Source organism: Megascapheus bottae, chromosome 7 (assembly GCF_031878675.1).
Source record: "Megascapheus bottae isolate mThoBot1 chromosome 7, mThoBot2.hap1, whole genome shotgun sequence".
NCBI lineage: Eukaryota > Metazoa > Chordata > Mammalia > Rodentia > Geomyidae > Megascapheus > Megascapheus bottae.
The window spans coordinates 83,454,824-83,474,236 of record NC_143515.1 but is presented as its reverse complement, the minus strand read 5'-3'; the positions used below and the strand labels follow the sequence as shown (position 1 = coordinate 83,474,236).

At 47.0% G+C, this 19,413-nt stretch overlaps 1 protein-coding gene across 1 annotated transcript in view; it reads left to right on the top strand.

Annotated features, from left to right (window-relative positions):
- The window catches only part of Sntg2 (syntrophin gamma 2), a 139,159-nt gene that overhangs the window by 103,933 nt on the left and 15,813 nt on the right, over positions 1-19,413 (top strand). Inside the window, 5 exon segments of the mRNA XM_090336226.1 lie at positions 3,777-3,780; positions 5,601-5,724; positions 6,963-7,001; positions 14,093-14,209; positions 18,624-18,695. Of these exon segments, the coding sequence (XP_090192352.1) occupies positions 3,777-3,780; positions 5,601-5,724; positions 6,963-7,001; positions 14,093-14,209; positions 18,624-18,695 (356 nt within the window).

Here is a 19,413-nt window from a genome sequence, read left to right as displayed (position 1 = left end):
GAAATAGAACACTGTCTGCCATTTGTCTATTACGGTATTTATAAATAAGTTCTTGGAAAAACAGCCACTGGCCTTCAGCAAGCACCAACAGCCCCATCTGGTCTAGAATGCCCCAGAGATTTAGCCACGCGCACAGAAGCAGGCTCTCTCCTGCTGGAAGGGCCGCCAGCGCCTTCAACGTACTACATGCACGTTTCACATCCTCCGTGTGCTGGGCTCCATCTAGAGACCCACCACCCCGGTTTACGGGAATGAGGCAGAAACCCACAGCGTGGCAGTCAGCAGAGACTTGCCTGTGTCCTTCCCTTTCTGTGTTGCAGAAGCTAACTGACCTGCACCCCCACCCCAGAAGGAAAGGCTGCTGCTCTTCCAAACCAAAGGGCACTCTGTTTCCTAAAGGCAGAGAGGCCATATTCACTTTGCTGATGTTGTTTCCCCGTAACTTTAAGCAAGAGGGCAATATCCACAGAAAGAGGCAGAAAGCAAAATGTTTAGAGACTTGAGCTTGGTTCATAAAACACTTGTGATGGCCAGAACAGTGTGACAACTTGCTCTTTGTTTCACCCAACCCATACCTGTCTGCAGCCACACTTCAAGACAGAGGGAGAAGGGGCAGTGTCTAGCCCATGGAAGGCAGAACCTGTTCTGACCCTGTGTTCAGTTTGGTTTTTGGAGACGGGATCTTTCTTCAGGTTGACCTCAAAGATGTGATCCTGCTGTGACCACAGAGATGCACCAGCTTTCCCAGCCTAGTCAAATGGTTTAAAAATCTTGATATGGGAGCAAAAATCTTGATTCTGCATTTAGGTTCTTTCTTGAGTGCATATATATTTAATTTTATTTACTCCTGATGACTTGGCTCCTTCCTTGTTATATAATGACCTGTTTTGTCTCCTTTTGGGATGTTTGACTAAAGTCTGCTTTGTTTGAGCTAACAAAAGGACTGTGCTATCCTTTGGTTACCACTCTCCTAGAATATCTTCTATCCTTTCAGTCTCAGGCAGCGTGCATACCGTGTGTCCTGAGATCCATAGACAGGCCTGTGCATACTGTGTGTCCTGAGATCCGTAGACAGGCCCGTGCATACTGCGTGTCCTGAGATCCGTAGACAGGCCCGTGCATACTGCGTGTCCTGAGATCCGTAGACAGAACATCCTTAGTAGCAAGCGTGATCCATATGCTTTTAACAGAGAGGAGGCATTAAAGGAACCTGAGCAGAGACAGAGCAGAGCAGAGCTGGCCCTGCTGTGAAGAGTCCTGGGCTGCTGGCTGTGGATTTGACTTGCTTTCTCTAGGCTCTGCCCGGCCTTTCAAGGAGAGCCCCTTGGCTGCTGTCTGGACTTACTGAGCTATGGCAGCTAGAGACATAACTAACATTTCCCTGCTCCCAAGATGGGTTTATAATAGCAGTGTACAAAGCAACTACAAATGTAAGGCACTGTGAACTACATTGAGCCCCCACAGCAGTTTGGGATCTTAGCCTCAAGAGAATGGGGCTCTGACTTAGTGACTCTTCTCCAGGAAGGAGAAGTGGGTCTAGAGCCCACATCCTGACCCCCACTCTGCATTCCCAAACTCTGTACCAGGTACCATTTCTGTTCTGCCACTTAGAAGACCCTCCTTTAAAACAAATCAGTTGTGGGGCTTGAACTCAGGGCCTGGGCACTGTCCCTGAGCCTCTTTGTGCTCAAGGCTAGTTCTCCAGGACTTGAACCACAGAGCCACTTCTGGTTTTTGAACAGTTAATGGGAGATAACTTCTCATGGGGACTCTTCTGCCCAGGCTGGCTTCGAACCATGACCCTCAGATCTCAGCCTCCTGAGTAGCTACGGTTACAGGCGTGAGCCACTGGTACCTGGCTAGAAGACCCCTCTGATGGCATTTTTTTTCCAGCCCTAAGAAATGACTTATGTCCTTTTCTACTTTGTGCAGAGAAGTGGGAGAAAGAAAGAAGAAAGAGGGAGCTCATTTGTCCCTCATCTGTCCTCCTTCTGAAAATAGCAGTGAAATCCCATCTCATTGCATACATTCAAGCCCTGCTTCGCTTTGGATGAGCTCGCCTTGCCTTAGAAGTCGTCTGTAAAAGCCAGACAAACTCCCTAGCAGTTGTCATGGAAATCATCAGCAGATGGACGCACTTCGCAAAGATATACCACAAGCCAAAATGACTGAGCTAAATAATTTGGTTTGTTTCTCTGTTGATGATAGTGATACGTTTAAGTGTTAATGCCCCAAACAAAGAACTAATGCCCAGAGTAAAAAAAAGCCACCCGTGGTAAATGTAGATTGTCAAGGGCCTTTTGTGTCCTACCCTTGTGGAAAGCAGCAGGTGTTGCTGACCACAGCTTCCCTGGGTGTGTGCCATGAGAGGAGACATTGTGGGACCTGCCTCCCCTCCCCCCTCCTGCCTCTGAGAGCCAGCCTCTATTCTGTGTGTATCTGCATGGTGACAGCACTTCTGTCACCCCTTCATTCCTCTATCTGAAGAGCCTTAGGCCTTCTGTCCCCTCCCCTTCCTAACTTCCCAGTTTCTTTGGCACCATTGCACTCCAGCCCAGCCCTCCCCACTTCCACTCCATCCCAGCCCTCCCTCCTTCCACTCCATCCCAGCCCTCCCTCCTTCCACTCCAGATCAGCCCTCCCCACTTCCACTCCATCCCAGCCCTCCCTCCTTCCACTCCAGATCAGCCCTCCCCACTTCCACTCCATCCCAGCCCTCCCTCCTTCCACTCCAGATCAGCCCTCCCCACTTCCACTCCAGCCCAGCCCTCTCTCCTTCCACTCCAGATCAGCCCTCCCCACTTCCACTCCAGCCCAGCCCTCCCTCCTTCCACTCCAGATCAGCCCTCCCCACTTCCACTCCAGCCCAGCCCTCCCCCTCCTTCCACTCCCTCCTTCCACTCCCTCCCAGGCATCCTTCCAGGTCACCTGGGCTCAGCCCTGTTCACCTCACCCTGCTCTGACGAGTGGGGTGGTAGCTGAGCTGTTGCTCTGCCCTGGGAAACTGGACGGCAATGTCTATTTCATGGTTTCACCAGTATTTCAAATTGTCATCCTAAATAAGATTTGTAAGAAGGGCATTAAAATGAATGCTTTATTTTGTAATAAAGAATGCAAAGATGTGAGTGATTATATGTGTATATAGAGGATATAAACACATCAGTGGATATACATGGTGTTTTGATATTCGATGTGTGTGAATGTGTGTATGACATCATGCATGGTTGCCCCTGGGTTTAGCAAAACTTTCTCTAGTACCGAAATCGGCTTCGTATTTACAGCAACTTCCTTGCCACAGCCTGTGGACTTTCCTCCAGGGGAGCTTTCTTCTCCCTCCCTTCCTATAGAGCTACTGCTAGGCCCGTTGCACGCCCCACTCTTCAACCTACCAGAACAGCAGCATGTGTCGCCTTTCCATGCCTCGTTGCTGCACTGGCCCATTGTGGCTTGACCCATTGCCTTGCTCGGGACAAACACATTCTGCATAGATCTCTCTATCTTTCAGGGCCAGACTATGTCATGTGCGCGTTATGTGAACAGTTGCTCCTGAGCCTCTTTGAGGCACGACAGGAGAGCATGTGTGGTGATTCTGCCTTTCCTCATTACTCCCTCACTGTCGCTGGTGGCCTGGGATTTTCACCTGCTCCAGTTGCAGTGGAGTCACCCTCGGCCTAAAGCATTTCTGTAACGGCTTGTAGGTCTCTCCTGCTGATGGAGTCCCTTCTTCTCCCCGAGAATGTCAGTATTTCACCCTTGTTTCAAGGAGTAGCTTTAAGGGAAGTGGGAAGGTTGGGGATCTGGGCGTAGTTTAGCTTTGAGCACTGTGAACACATTGCCCGCTGTCTCTGACCTCCATGGTTTCTGACAAGAAGTCAGACCTTCATGGTTAATGGTTGTTTTTTTCTCCTTGCTCCTTTCTTTCGAGACTTCTCTCTCATTTCTCAGGGCTCATTTAATTTACTGTATCGATGGTAATGATGAGATGTTTCAGACCAGGCCATTTCTTTGCTTGAAGCCCCTTTACTTACACTTTAATGAGCTCTACATCCTTGTTGTATCCTACATACACACTAGAGTAGGTTGCTAATAAATGCAATGCAGAACAGAAAAAAAAAAAAGAATCAGTGGATCAAAGCAGCACATGAAGGGTCTAAGGCAATCACACAGGGAAACCATGTACCTTGGGGCTCCAGGTTTTAGAGATGAGTGGCTTTTGTCCAGGAAGAAATTCTGTGAAAGATTAATTCTAGCAGGGTGCATGCTGTGGCTCACACCTGTAATTCTAGCTACTCAGGAGACTGAGATCTAAGGATCAAGGTTCAAAGCCAGCCTAGGCACAAAAATGACCTGAGACTCTTATCTCCAGTTAACCTCCAGAAAACGGGAAGTAAGGCTTGGCTCAAGGGTAGGGTGGTAGCCTTGAGCTGAAGAGCTCAGGGACAGCACCTAAGCAGAGTCCAAGCCCCATGACCCCCGCCCCCCAAAGGTTAATTCTATTCTCAACTTTCTCCTCTTACAAACCATCCAGTATTCAAAATACCACATTTATCATGTTAGATATTCTACTAGTAAGAAATATTAGCTAGAAGTAATTAAACCTTACATTCTAATTCGAGAAATGCTAATTAAGCTGGAGTCAAAATATCTGCTTTAGAAAGAAAGACTGGAGTCACAGAAAACTGGTCTTATGGATGACCCAGAGACGTGCAGGGCAGTTCTCTGATCTCTCTGTTTTCCCTTTCCTTTCTGTTTCCTATCTTGATTGGCAAACTTGTGATGAACTTCATTTCAGAAGACTTATTAAAATACAATTCACTGTGGATCTGGGTTTTCAAATTTTGTTTGGTTTTTGTGAGATTTTGTTGTCTTTCAACTCGTTGCTGAAGTCAACAGGGAAACAGGTTACATGAATTGATCTGCATTATTTTCTTGAAAAGTACATAGAAATTTAAATAGAATTCTTTTTTTATACTTGGTCTTTGAAAATCTACATGATAGAGGAGAAATACCGGCGTAACTCACTTGTCTATTATTAATGAATTTGCCAGAAAAACAGGCCCATAGTTAAGCCAAAGAACTGCAATATCTTAAAGATCAGCTACAAGTTTGGGATATATGGTGACAAGAAGCATGGTGTGTGGACGGCAGCCTGGAGGGCGACAACCCGGTGTCTGTGCTCCCGGCCCGGGTCGCGCCCTGCCGCGCTGGGCCTTGGCAAGGCTGGTGGGTGCTGTTGCTGACATCTGAGGCAGGAGTTCACCTGCCCGGGTCAGCCAGCATATCTAGTGTAAGGGGCCTTCCGAATCATTCCGGCATTGGAGGGTTAGACATAGTAGCTACAGGAGCTTTCTCTGGGAGCAAACCTCTCTTCCCACATGAGCTGCTTTCCATGTTTCCACTGGATTACGTGGAGCTCCTGTGAGGGAAGGAATTGTCCACTTTCTCCTTTGTAATGTACTCCAGGCTGCTGGCTAGGAATTGCAGGGGTCAGCTGAGTCCTCGGTGACCAACCGGCTACGGACAGCAGGGAGAGCCTCCCTCCCCCTTCTCCCTGCCGATGGCCTCCTAAATGGGGTCTTCTCTCCCTCCCACAGGTTGAGTGCTTTTGAGGTGGTGGCGCTGGACGGAGCCAGCACTGGAGTCCTTCAGTTTTCCACGGCCCAGGAATGTGCGGACTGGCTGTGTGCAGTGTCAGCCAACATCAACAGTCTGGCCCTTCACAATGTGAGCACCGCCCCGGGACCAGCACCACTCCTCCAGAGACAGTCGCGAAGGCAGCACACTACTGCATGTAACCGCGTTGCAGGGCCCTAACGCAGAGCCGTGTGCGTCAGTGTGTCTGACCACAGCTAAAGCTGAAATCATGTAAACATGTCCAGAAACCAAATGTGGATATTTCCCCATGAGCTCTCTCCTCTCTGCCCCCTTCCCTCCTCACCACACCCACACACACTATTTAATACACATACACTGTTACAATATGGAAATGTATGAGAAAGCATTCTTAGCCAAAAACATTATATCTCACATTGTCACTGAAATCCGCTGGGCCAGAAGAAAACAAATCTGTGTCCTTGTGTATCATGTTTGATGTTCAAAGTCAAGGCAGCTTTGGAAAGAATAGAATGAGTAGACGGGGGAAGAGAAAAGAGAAGCCCATCTCAGAAGCCTGCCATTCCCACAGTCAACCAGGGGCCTGGCCCGGCATCAAACGGCACTGGCGCCTGGCCCAAGAGTCCAGGCTCAGCCCGGCCCTCGGACCTCGGAGCTCCTTTACGCTGGATTGCTGTATTTACACCCCAGTCTGTGGTCTGGAGTGGAGTGACCTGGCCTGGGCCCGCTGCCCTCTGCCTCTCATGACCCTGCCTGTCCTAGCACCTGCCAGAGATTTCATTCTGATGACCTCAGAGCCTTTCTGCCTGAAATTATATAAGAAAGTTCCTAAGGTTTTGTTTTTTGACACTTTGAATTCCAAAACTATCTGGATGGATAGAAGTTAAAAACAAACAGTGATGCTAGGTCAGTATTCTTTGAATAAAAGGGTATGAGCCAGGGCCTGGCTTCAATGGTTTCCCAGCCCTCTGCAGAGCAGAGCAGAGCAGGTACTCCAGTCATCTGTGTGCTGTTCTGCACCTGCATAAACTCCCTGGTAACATCCTAGAAAACAACACGGACCCCCACGGGTTTGGAGAGACTCAATGGAGATGCGGTGTGAGCTTTCCCCCTTGTAACTGACTGCCTGTATTATGTACAGCAAAGACTGCCTTCCACGTTTTTAACAAATGCACCACAGTTTCCAAATACTTGTTGCATCACGGCTACACATCCCTCAAATATTTGCCTCATGGCTACACTTTCATCAAATGCTGAGATTTAGGAAAGAAAAATGGTATTTTTAGACAGGCTAGAGACTGAAGGCACTAATATACTTGTACTCACCCTTTGCTACTCTCTCTCTACAGATGAAAATGGCAAATAAATGCTGCTCTCCTTCGGACCAGGTAGGAGCTCTGGGTTCCATCAGATTCTGTAACAAATCTTCAAAAGTATCCACGGCCTTTCTTGGAAATGTGAATCGGACATTCTGACAGGAATGCTCTATTACATCCTACAGTTACTTTGGTAATCTCTGCCCGCAGCTTAACGCTGAAATGATTCCTTTATATAGCAGTATATGAGAACAATCTCATTGCCTGTAGCAGTCGCACTGCACAAGCAACTTTCCTGTCAGCAGATGCCAACATTTTATAAGAAAACACGATTCAAAGAATGCCTGGTTGTATAAGCTGAAGGGGTCAGTGACAAAGTCGCACCTGTAAAATTTAGGATTGTCTTGTGGAGGATGTCCTTATGACCACAGGAGTTGGTGCAATGTGACCCTGTCACCCACCCCCCACCCGGGTACTTTCCTCTCACATTCACCCAGCCCCACCCGGGTGCTTTCCTCTCATAGTCACCCAGCCCCACCTGGGTACTTTCCTCTCACGTTCACCCAGCATCACCCGGGTACTTTCCTCTCACAGTCACCCAGCCCCACCCGGGTACTTTCCTCTCACATTCACCCAGCCCCACCCGGGTACTTTCCTCTCACATTCACCCAGCCCCACCCGGGTACTTTCCTCTCACGTTCACCCAGCCCCACCCGGGTACTTTCCTCTCACAGTCACCCAGCCCCACCCGGGTACTTTCCTCTCACAGTCACCCAGCCCCACCCGGGTACTTTCCTCTCACGTTCACCCAGCCCCACCTGGGTACTTTCCTCTCACAGTCACCCAGCCCCACCCGGGTACTTTCCTCTCACAGTCACCCAGCCCCACCCGGGTACTTTCCTCTCACGTTCACCCAGCCCCACCCGGGTACTTTCCTCTCACGTTCACCCAGCCCCACCCGGGTACTTTCCTCTCACGTTCACCCAGCCCCACCCGGGTACTTTCCTCTCAGGTTCACCCAGCCCCACCCGGGTACTTTCCTCTCACGTTCACCCAGCCCCACCCGGGTACTTTCCTCTCAGGTTCACCCAGCCCCACCCGGGTACTTTCCTCTCACGTTCACCCAGCCCCACCCAGGTACTTTCCTCTCACAGTCCCCATGCCGGGTGCTCTGGTAAGTCCCTCTTCTGTCTCACCAGCCTCAATTAATGATCCTGATTGTCTCACTGAGGATGACTGTTTACTACCAACTCAGTGCAGACAGCCATATCCACTGTAGCAGTACTGTTTTAGTATCTGACCCTCAAGTACCTTTCTAAAAAAGTTCTGGTTTTATGGGTGACAGTGTTGGAACTATCATGTGAATTTTCATTCGTAGTTCATGATGAAGCAGGCATGGGAGGGAGGGAGCCTCGGGGAGACAGAACGTTGTGTTCTGTCGGCGTTAGATAAAGCCTGTCAGCTTCTTGCCTAGCTCAGCAGCAATGTCTGGATGTCAGACTGAGTTCTTGAAAGAGACATGCTCTGCCCATGCACAGCCTCCTGAACAGCCCAGGCATTCAGGCTGCCTTAAAGGAGACCCCCAGTCAATATTCTTACCTTAGATAAGAAACACTTTAAAGAAAAGTCCTGAATTAAATGTTTAATATTTCTCCAAATTAACCAACTGTCTGTCTTCTATGTAACTTGATGAGAGCTTACTTAGCCATTTTTTTTTTTGCCAGACTTGGGCTTGAGCTCAGGGCCTGAGCACTGTCCTTGGACTTTCTCAAGGCTAGAGCTCTACCACTTGAGCCTCAGCACCACTTCCGGCTTTTTCTGTATATGTGGTACCGAGGAATCGAACCCGGGTCTTCATGCATGCTAGGCAAGCACTTTAACCACTAGGCCAAACTCCCGGCCCCTTACTTAGCCATTTTATGGTACTATTTCGTAAATGTCTTCTGAGTGACGCAGTGATCACTCTATATTTGTACACACAAAGTCCACCTTCTCGTCCGCATGCTGGCGTCCACACTGAAGTTCTCCTAAACATTCCTGCTAAGCACACCCCGTGTGTGGGAGCCTTCCAACATGAAGCAGCGTCTCTTGATATCATCACTGCGGTGAGATGCATCCCTGAGCTGAGGCCACCATCTCCGAACATTGTTTTCCATTGGAAGCTCCATGCCTGGTGAGCACCATTAGCCTCACGATAGGTGCACCCTGAGATGCTGCCTGTGGTGAGTCAGGTCGGCAAGCGCCCCGGGTCCTCTCAGGGTCCTCAGCTCAGCTCCCCACAGGCCTGGAAGGAATCAGAGCATGGAGGCTGCAAACATCGCCAGGCCATGATGAGTGAGGGCACAGGCAGTGAGTGTCCAGGAAGGTGCAAGGTTGTCTGCGGAGAGCAGGCTGCTGGAAAGCACTGTGGTGGCGGGACTTGACTTGGAGATACTGAGAATCACTGAACTCTCCAAGTTTACTGGAATTACTTGTCCCTGCAGAGAAAGTACTCCTGTGCATCAAACCTTGTTTTCTCCCCTTTGAGCTTCCACTCCCTTGTCACCAAAGGAAAGCCCATTGACAAGAAGAGCTTCAAGACACTGGACTATTCCTAAACGCTGGGCTGCCAGGATCCAGACAGAACTCGGGTGAGATGGTGGCTACGCCGGCCTGTGCTTCATCTCCGTGAAATTCCATGAGGTGGCCTTGCTTGTGTGGCATCAGTGCGTACAGCCCTTCTCAACTAAATCCTGGGTTCTAGTCCCATTTGAAGACGTCGGTGAATAGTGGAGCCTTCTGGTTTTCCTTCTCCACAGAAAGGAAGTCATACTGGAAGTCTGGAGTCTCTGTAAACTTTAAATTTCCCTATCACTTTGAATTTGCTGCAGGATTTGAATTCATCTATGTGGGTTGGATTGAGATCAGGAAAGTCGTGGTTCCAGGCCACCCAAGGCAGGAAACTCCACAGACCTGTCTTACAACCCCCGTATGTCTATTGTGCACACAGCCAAAGGACAGTAAGCCAACACAGCAGAAAGACGTCGGAACCCCTGTTTACTGCAGCTGTGTTCACAGGCCCGAAGGAAGGAATCAGCCAAGATGCCCAACACATAGGGATACACACGGATTTGGGGTTGATGGGCACTGTACATGGGCTGCATGCACAGAATGTACTATAAGATACTGTGCAGCCTTGAGAAATCGTGCCGTTATCAGGAAAATGAATGCAAATTAAGCCCATCGTCTTGAACAAGACAGAACCAGATCAAAACAAGTATCATACATGTCCACCACTCATGTGGAAGCTACATGCAGTAAAACAAGTGTCATACATGTTCACTCGTGTAGAAGCTACATGCAGTGAAAACAAGTATCGTACGTGTTCACTTGTGCAGAAGCTACATGCAGTAAAAAGAAAGGTATATGTGTGTCCATACATATACATATACATGTCCTTTGCATGATTATGTATGGATAAACAGAACATACATCTGAAGGACAACTTAGGAGGAAGATGAATAATTTTGAAATACATTGCAACTACATATGAAAAACATAAAGAGCCTGATCAAAAGCTGTTGGTCAATAGCTGAAGAGAAGCGAAACAGGCTCTGTGGTGGGGTGGGTGCCTGTGGGGTCTTAGGTTAAGAAAAAGGAGGAAATGGTTGAAGTAGATTAGTGGGATATAAGAAAATTCTGCCAAAAATTGGTTGAGAATGGTATAAGGGGAAAAAAGAGTTGTGGTAGGCATGACATTGACTGGAATATAGAAGTCTATCAATGAATCCTCCATGTAATTAACATGAGCTAATAGCTAGTAAAATTGCTTTCCGTTAAGATTATATATGAACAGCACTCTACACAGAAAAAAGATCCGTAAGGCAACCAATGTTGCCAATAATGGTTTATTTCTTTGCTAATTGAACTGAACAGTTATATTCCACATGGAATGTTTTAAATAAGTCCTCATCTATCTAATTGATGATTCAGGTAATTAACAGTCTGACTTATCACCATTCTGCTCAGAGCAGCAACTTGTCACCAGTCCTCAATTTGTAATTCCTGTTGAATTAAAATGCTAAATTGGTAGAACTGGATGTGAGGAGAAAAATGAGCTGGCTGGCATCCAGTCAAAAAAGAGGAAGAAGAGCCAAGCACTGGAACCTGAGCTGTCACAATGGGGCCCTGTTGACATTCGAGAGCCATGTGTCACCCTCACCACCATAGGACAGACATTCAAGGCCTAATTACATTTTAGTGGATTTTACAGAACATTAATGTCATCTGAACAATACGCACTTTGTCCCCTCCTGTCTGATATCTTTGAGAGATTATTCTACCACACATATTAAACTCTCACCATTATCATGTGAGATAAGTAATTCAGGTTCTATGTGTCCAAATGTGTTCAAAGTTACACCTAAATCAAAATAATGCAATGTTGCACATTAATACAGCTTTTAACTTCTTGGATACAAGTAAATACACAGAAAAAAAACACAAACCCCTGAGTCATGAGATATTTGAGTTACATTAAAAGCTGTGTTTATTGCTGAGCCCTGCCACAAAAGACCCTGGAGATAGAATAGAAAACTCAGGATAGACTCACACAGCCACAGCAATCTGATTTTTGACAAAGGAGCTGAATCTATACATTGTAGAGAAGACAGACATCAACCAGTGTCGCTGGGAACCCAGTCACCTACACTCAGAAGAGGACAAGGTGCCCGTCTCTGTGCGCAAAAATCAATTTAAAATAGATTAAAAAAATCTTAATGTAATGTCGAAAACTTCAAAACTATCACAGGAAATACGAAGAAAACTCTTGAGGATGTGGGTATACTTAGACAGTTATTTTTTAATAGGATTCTAATTGCCCAGGAACTAAAAGTAAGTATTTGACAAGTAGAATTTCATCATATTAAAAAATTGCACACCAAATAAAATGACCCGCCTGTGACCCAGCCAGACCACTTCTGGACAGACGTCAGAAAGGGTGTAAAACGGCATGAAGAGAGACCTGTGCACTCATGTTTGCCCGAGCTCTGTTCACATGGCCAAGCTGTGCAATTACCCAAGGTGCCTAACAGTCAACCAATAAATAAAGAAAAATTAATATACAGTATCGTACAGAATTGTATACATTGTTCAGCCATAAAGAAAAACAAGATCATATCATTTCTAGGGAAATAAATGCACTTGGAAATCATGTTGAGTGAGTTAAGCCAATGTAAAAATAAAAATAAACAATATGTTTTCACTAAGGAATATAAGATGATGATGATGATGATGATGATGATGATGAAAATGGTGGTGATGGTGATGATGATGATGATGTGATGATGATGGTGATGGTGATGGTGATGATGATGATGATGGTGATGATGATGATGTGATGATGATGATGATGATGGTGATGATGATGATGATGATGGTGATGATGATGTGATGATGATGATGGTGATGGGGATGATGGTGATGATGGTGATGATGGTGATGATGATGATGATGATGATGATGATGACAATGGTGGTGATGATGATGATGATGATGGTGATGATGATGATGATGATGATGGTGACGATGATGGTGGTGATGGTGATGATGGTGATGATGATGATGATGATGACAATGGTGGTGATGGTGGTGATGGTGGTGATGATGATGATGATGTGATGATGATGATGATGATGGTGATGATGATGATGGTGGTGATGGTGATGATGATGATGATGATGATGATGATGGTGATGATGATGATGATGATGACAATGGTGGTGATGGTGGTGGTGATGGTGATGATGATGATGATGATGATGATGATGACAATGGTGGTGATGGTGGTGGTGATGGTGATGATGATGATGATGATGACAATGGTGGTGATGGTGATGGTGGTGATGATGATGATGATGACAATGGTGGTGATGGTAATGATGATGATGATGATGGTGATGATGATGATGATGATGATGATGATGGTGATGAGGATGATGATGGTGATGAGGATGATGAGGAGGAGGAGGATGATGGTGATGATGATGATGATGATGGTGATGATGATGATGATGATGGTGGTGATGATTATGATGATGATGGTGATGATGATGATGATGGTGGTGATGATGATGATGGTGATGGTGATGATGATGATGGTGATGGTGATGATGATGGTGATGATGGTGATGATGATGATGATGATGATGATGGTGATGATGATGTGATGATGATGATGATGGTGATGATGGTGATGATGATGATGGTGGTGGTGATAGAACTAGAATGTTAAACAGGAATGGCTGGGGCTGACAGCAATCAAAGCACAAGACACACACCTGTAGAAAAAACCTACCAAACACTGTACAACAACAGAGGGTAAAGGGATTGACAGAGGGGCTGGGCTTGTTCAAAGTACACTGCAAGCGTCTGTGGAACTGCCACAGCAAATGCCTTTGTACTATGAATTATACTAATGAGAAATACTGTTTTTAAGGAAAAAAGTTTTGCCTTTCCAGGAGAGTTAGGGAAAACTAAAAAGAAACTAAAACCTTTCATGAGGTAGATTATTTTTATTCAACACCAAAACCATCATATTGTTAACTCTTGGTGGGGTACAGTTCCTTAGTTTGGCAGTCCCCATCTAGAAGTGGTATTTTCAGCCCTTCTCCCCTCTTCTTGACCTCTCCGGGAAGTTTGACTGGGCATGGGATGGAAACGGCCAGGCCAGCAGTCGCGGCCTTAGCGTGATCTCTGCCAGTCAGCCCAGAGCCAGCCCCGAGCTCTGTGCTCCTGCCCGGAGGACTCTACACCCTGCCAGTCCTAGGCCAAAACTGAAGGGGTCTCACATTCTCAATGGGGCTGGGAATTCTGGCTTGACTAAATATTTTTGATGAGGATATGTCGCATGAATACTTTGCCCTGAAATTGCAAATGAGAAATTGCTATGGTTGCTTAGTATAAAAATGCATGTCACATTCAAATTTTAGGCATGGCAAGAATTTTTCCTTAATATGTTTTTAAATCACATACTGTGTTCTCGAATGACATTACTAGTTCCATTATCTACTTAAATCGTGGTCTGATGCCTGTAGTTAATGCTGACGCACGTGGTAAAAGCATTCTCCTCCTAGCAGGCCATCGTTAAGGCTTGGTGTTTAATTTCCAGGGGTTTCCCTCTGCAGGTCGTGCACATGGGGTGGGTAAATGAGAGGCTCCAGGGAGAAGACGCCTCTCTGTCCTTCTCTTCCAAGTTCCTGGCGCTGAAAGGCTCCTCTGTCTACATTTTCCACACTCCTCCGGTAAGGACCCTCTGAATACCCCAAGGGTTCTTCACAGAAGAGGCGGTGGGATCGGGTTGGAAGAGGGCAACCAGAGCCCTTTACCAGACCGCGGCGGTCAGGCAGGGTCCAGTTTACTGATGGATTATTTCCCCCAGTTCCTGAAGAATTCCATCTCTGACTTTAGTTTAAACATCAGTGAAGATGCTGGAGTGCTTCTTTGCTTTGCTTTGCAAGCAGAGTGCTCAAGGCTGTGTGCTTAGCGTATCCAGAGAACCCAAAAGCAAACAAACCAAAAGCAGCCCTTTTCCTTAGCATGGACTGGCCAGATTATGTTCCTCTCCCTCACCTCTTCCAAATATTTCACAATTAATATCCTGCTTCAGTGGCCTGTAGTGGACTAAGCACAAGTTCTTCCACCTTATTTTCCCATCCACGTGGGGGATTCCGGGCAAGCTTGCTTCTCTGAGTTATTTTCACTTCTTTTTGAGTCTGAACACCATCAGAGCTACAAGCTGAAAATAAAACTTGATAGCTCAGGTAGCTAAAGCATCTGGACCAGGTCACCCAGCATTTCTGGACAGCACCGCCACTAAAATCAAACAAGAGGACACAAAAAGTGTCACCTCAGACATGAAAACCATGGGGTACATGCTTTCTCCTCATTCATAAGTGCAGTTTATTTAAAGTACTTTGGGGAATTGTCTTATGTTTGCAGAATTTGTACCATTCATTCCCCTGCCCCTAATGTTTGCAACTCTCAACCCACCGATGGAAGAAGAAGATGACTTGGGGCAAACGCTACCAGCTAAGCCTGCAGCCTCCCCAGACTCACTGCCTTTGGACCTAATGCACATTTTCTGCCCCAGGACCAGGCTTGGTTTTTTATTGAGAAGCCAGTGTTGTTCATTTGCCCACGTTGGAGTCATCTACATACACTCTTGTATGAGTGATGACTGAATCAATTTACCCGTGTGCCCAGTATTTGCTCCTAAAGGTAGTTTCATGTGGTTTTACCGATAGTGTTTGCTTGACAGGCAAGAGGTATTTCAGAAAGCTGTTTTCGTAGAATCATTGGCCCCAGTCTCTGGTTTAGGTAAAATACCCAGTTATCACCACACGCCTTAGAGACATAGCATTCTGCGTGCTGAAGACCCCTGGCGTGGCCACTTGTGTGACTAGATCAGGACAACTACAGAGGAAAGGGCATCTGCTTCCTCGGCCTGGGCTTCGCCATTTCTTCCGTGCTGATCCATGCCAGAGCTCGCAGGGAGAAGTGAAGGGGAGGTCAGTAGGGTTGATAGAGTCTAGAAGTTAGGGTAATACGACCCGTGTTGGTCTGTGCCTTCCATTTTATCTCCGCACGGCTTTCAGATTTCTGGTGGAGTACCTGCCATCACTGGTGAACGTGAAGCAAATGCCGCCTGAGGAGGTGTTTGTGGAGCAAAGCAGCTGACTCCTGTGGAAGTTTTCTCTATACATTGAAGGCCAAAATGCCACGTGTTTATTTTCCCGTGAGCTAGAAGGTTTCTTGAACTTGCACCAACCCTTTTACTGAATCTAGCGTAGTCCTAAAGTGAGGGGAAAGTTTCCTGCGTATTGAGAGAATAAATTCCAAGCATTGTAGAATAAAAAAGTTTTGTGGCTTTACTCAGCACGTGGGGCATGTCAAGATCTTCTCTAGAGAGAATATAATAGATGTGGGAGGAGACGCAGACTGCCTCTGAATGTTTCCCAGCTTCACACAGGTTACAGCAAGAGGCAGGATGCCCCGTCCGGGGCGCTGCCAGCTCGGGCCACCAGGATCTCATCCCTTGACAGGACGTCTTGGTGTGAGGGGCTCCATGCCAGGCGCCGTGAGGCCACACTGGAGAAAAATTATAAGCAGCATGGCTTTAGTTGTGTTTATTTTTAATACCAGGAATGTATTTCAGCGCACATCTGTTTCTAGAAGCACACGTGTTAGACTAGTTTGTGAGTGCACATCACAATGGAGAGGGCAGTACAGTGCCTGGGTAGCAATCAGAAATTACAGCATTGGCCGTGAAGACACAGCAGGGCTCTGAGCACACTGTGAGCACCCTGTGGACAAGCCCAGCCCCTCCACTCCGAGGATCTGACTCTGCAGGCCTCGTCCCGCCACTTGCTGAAGACAGACGAGTGAAGAACATGCCCTCAGCGCAGTGGAACTCAGAAGCCACTGCCCTGGAAACACGTTAGCCAGCACTTTATAAGGACTAAACCCTAACACTTCTAAAGCATTCACCACAAGAGCAAAACTTATAAAAATGGTACATATTCTAAGCAGCCATCGAAACCACTAATTCTAAGCAGTCATTAAACTTATATTTCTGAAATCAAAATGAAATAGGGAAATGCTGATATTATAAACTACGTTTCTTTGAAAAAAAGACATACTTGGCAATTATGTATTTAGCATCAAGTCAGCTATTAAGGAAAGATGGCTCTGATAAATGTGTTCAGCCATTTATGTGTAATTTTTAGATTTTCCTAAAATAAGTTTCGATATCCTAATGGGAAAATGTAAAATGATGCAAACTATATTCTAATCATAGGAAAGCCCCGAGCCCCACCCTGAGGCAGTGCCACAAAACTACACCTAGGACACTGGCTGTGAGTGGGCAGCGGGCACTGGCCTTGGGGGGGACAGCAGGCACTGGCTGTGAATGGGCAGTGGACATGGCCTTGGGGGGGACAGCAGGCACTGGCCGTGAATGGGCAGTGGACATGGCCTTGGGGGGGGACAGCAGGCGCTGGCTGTGAGTGGGCAGTGGACACTGGCCTTGGGGGGGACAGCAGGCACTGGCCGTGAATGGGCAGCGACACTGGCTGTGAGTGGGCAGCGGGCACTGGCGTGGGGGGCAGTGAGTACTGGCCATGAGATGGGAGGTGTTCTCTCAACCCCCTCCATCTAATTCTAGAGCTATTCCCAGGCCCGGAATGAGATGCTGGTTTCCAGAAACAGTCTTTACCTTCACATTCACCTTTACTGAGCAAGCCTGTTCCTATTCGCATTGTGTAAACAAGGGGGCAGGGAGTTGACTTGGCAGTTCTGAACCCCCCGACAAACATTTCCTTCATGGCCTGAGCTGTTGAGCATTTCTTCATGCGTCTGCCGGCCGTTTTTAGTTCTTCTGAGAAGTCTCCCTTTAGCTCTGTGGTCAATTTATTAATGGGCTAGTAGGTTCTTTGATATTTTAAGTGTTCTGTACATTCTGGGTATTAGCCTATTGTCTGGTGCAAAGTTGACAAAAGCCCTCCATCTGTGGGCTGTTTGGCTTGTGGTCTGTGCCCGCTCCTGTGCAGAAAACTTTTCAGTTTGGTGCAGTCCCGTTTATCATGTCTTAACGTTTCCTTTTAGTCCAAGCATGAGTTTTACCTGATGCTTTTCTTGGGATATTTATTCAAGATGTACTTGTTTGGAGCTCAGAGCACGAAGTTAAAGTCATAGCTAGCTACTATAGCCTGCTGTGAGTGAGACGTCCTACATAATTTATTATATATTGCTCTTTCTTAGCTCCTAGCTCTGAGCTCATTTTGATTTTCTTTATAGCTTTGGTTTTAGAGTTTTCTTTAACTTTTCATATCATTCACCCTGGGCTGGCCTGTGTCAGAATGATCATGAGGATGCCACCAGTTGACAAACACATGGTAATATCATGATTCAAAGACAAGATGCCATGAACTTGGTTAGTTATGCTGGCTGAGAGTAAAATCTAAATTTATTACCCTGTAAACTATTGTAGATATTTCTGCATGAAGTATTTTAGCTTAGAGGTTGTACATGTGAGTATGAATTATAAATCATAAAGTGGCATTGAAAAGTAGGTTGTTTTCATCATCATTGCGGTTAACTGCAATAAGTCAGTAATAAATCATGAATTACTCAGCATAAATAACTATGAAGCAATCCAACTGACTTTGCATTTTTTAATCCAAGGAATTAGTTAATAAGTATTCCATGCATTTCTTAAGCAGAATTGAGCAGTAAATTTAGCCCTAAAGGGCCAAAGCCTGCCACCAGCATTTCTCTCCATTGTCACAACTGGCTCGTGCACGAAATCCCCTTCCCAGGCTAGCTCACCCCAACTTCCCACGCTCAACCTAGGACTGGCCCTTAACCTAAAGGGAGTCCAAAATGAATTCTATAGTCATAGCTGACAGGGTGACAGATGACCTGTGCTTGTCTCGGTGGCGTACGTACTGCAATCACACTGCACACCAACAGGGCACACAGCGTCACCGTGGGAATTCACAGCTCTGCGTGGAGTTCAGTGGAGCCCAGTGACCGCGTCCACCTAGCATTTCATCACGGTGGCATCGTGGCATCACAGGATTGCACAAAGGTGTCACCCTGTTCACACTCCCAGGCTACAGCTCCCGCCCTCCTCCATCTGTTCTGTGTTTCTTGCAGGTGAGCACACTGGACTGGGCGCGAGCAGAAAGAGTCTACAGCCTGTGTGAGGTGCTGTTCAAAGTGCACAAGGTGAGGCCTCCCGGGGTTCCAGAGGCCAGGGCTTACTCTCTGGAGTGTGTTGAAATGATAAAACAATTGAAGTCTTTTCTGCATCCACCCTGCAATCCTAGCCGACAGGCTGCTCCAGGCCTGGTCTCCAGAGCGGCCATGTCTGCCTCATGATGCAGAATGCAACCTCTTTATTTCCTGAGTCCCCTGGAGTCTAATCTCAGAGCCTTCTACAATGCATGTCAACTTTCCATTATGATCCTCCATAAACCTGACGGGAAGCTCTATGTGTCCAACCCATTCCGTCACAGAGTAGTAACTACTACGATTGTAGAAAGGAAGAACAGCAGCCCCAAGGAAGGCTTACACCCACTGCCGTGAGGGGGCAGCGGGCACTGGCCGTGGGGGGAAGCAGACACTGGCCATAGGGGGCAGCAGGCACTGGCCATGGGGGGCAGCAGACACTGGCGTGGGGGGGCAGTGAGTACTGGCCATGAGATGGGAGGTGTTCTCTCAACCCCCTCCATCTAATTCTAGAGCTATTCCCAGGCCCGGAATGAGATGCTGGTTCCAGAAACAGTCTTTACCTTCACATTCACCTTTACTGAGCAAGCCTCTTCCTATTCGCATTGTGTAAACAAGGAGGCAGGGAGTTGACTTGGCAGTTCTGAACCACATGACAAACATTTCCTTCATGGCCTGAGCTGTTGAGCATTTCTTCATGTGTCTACTGGCCATT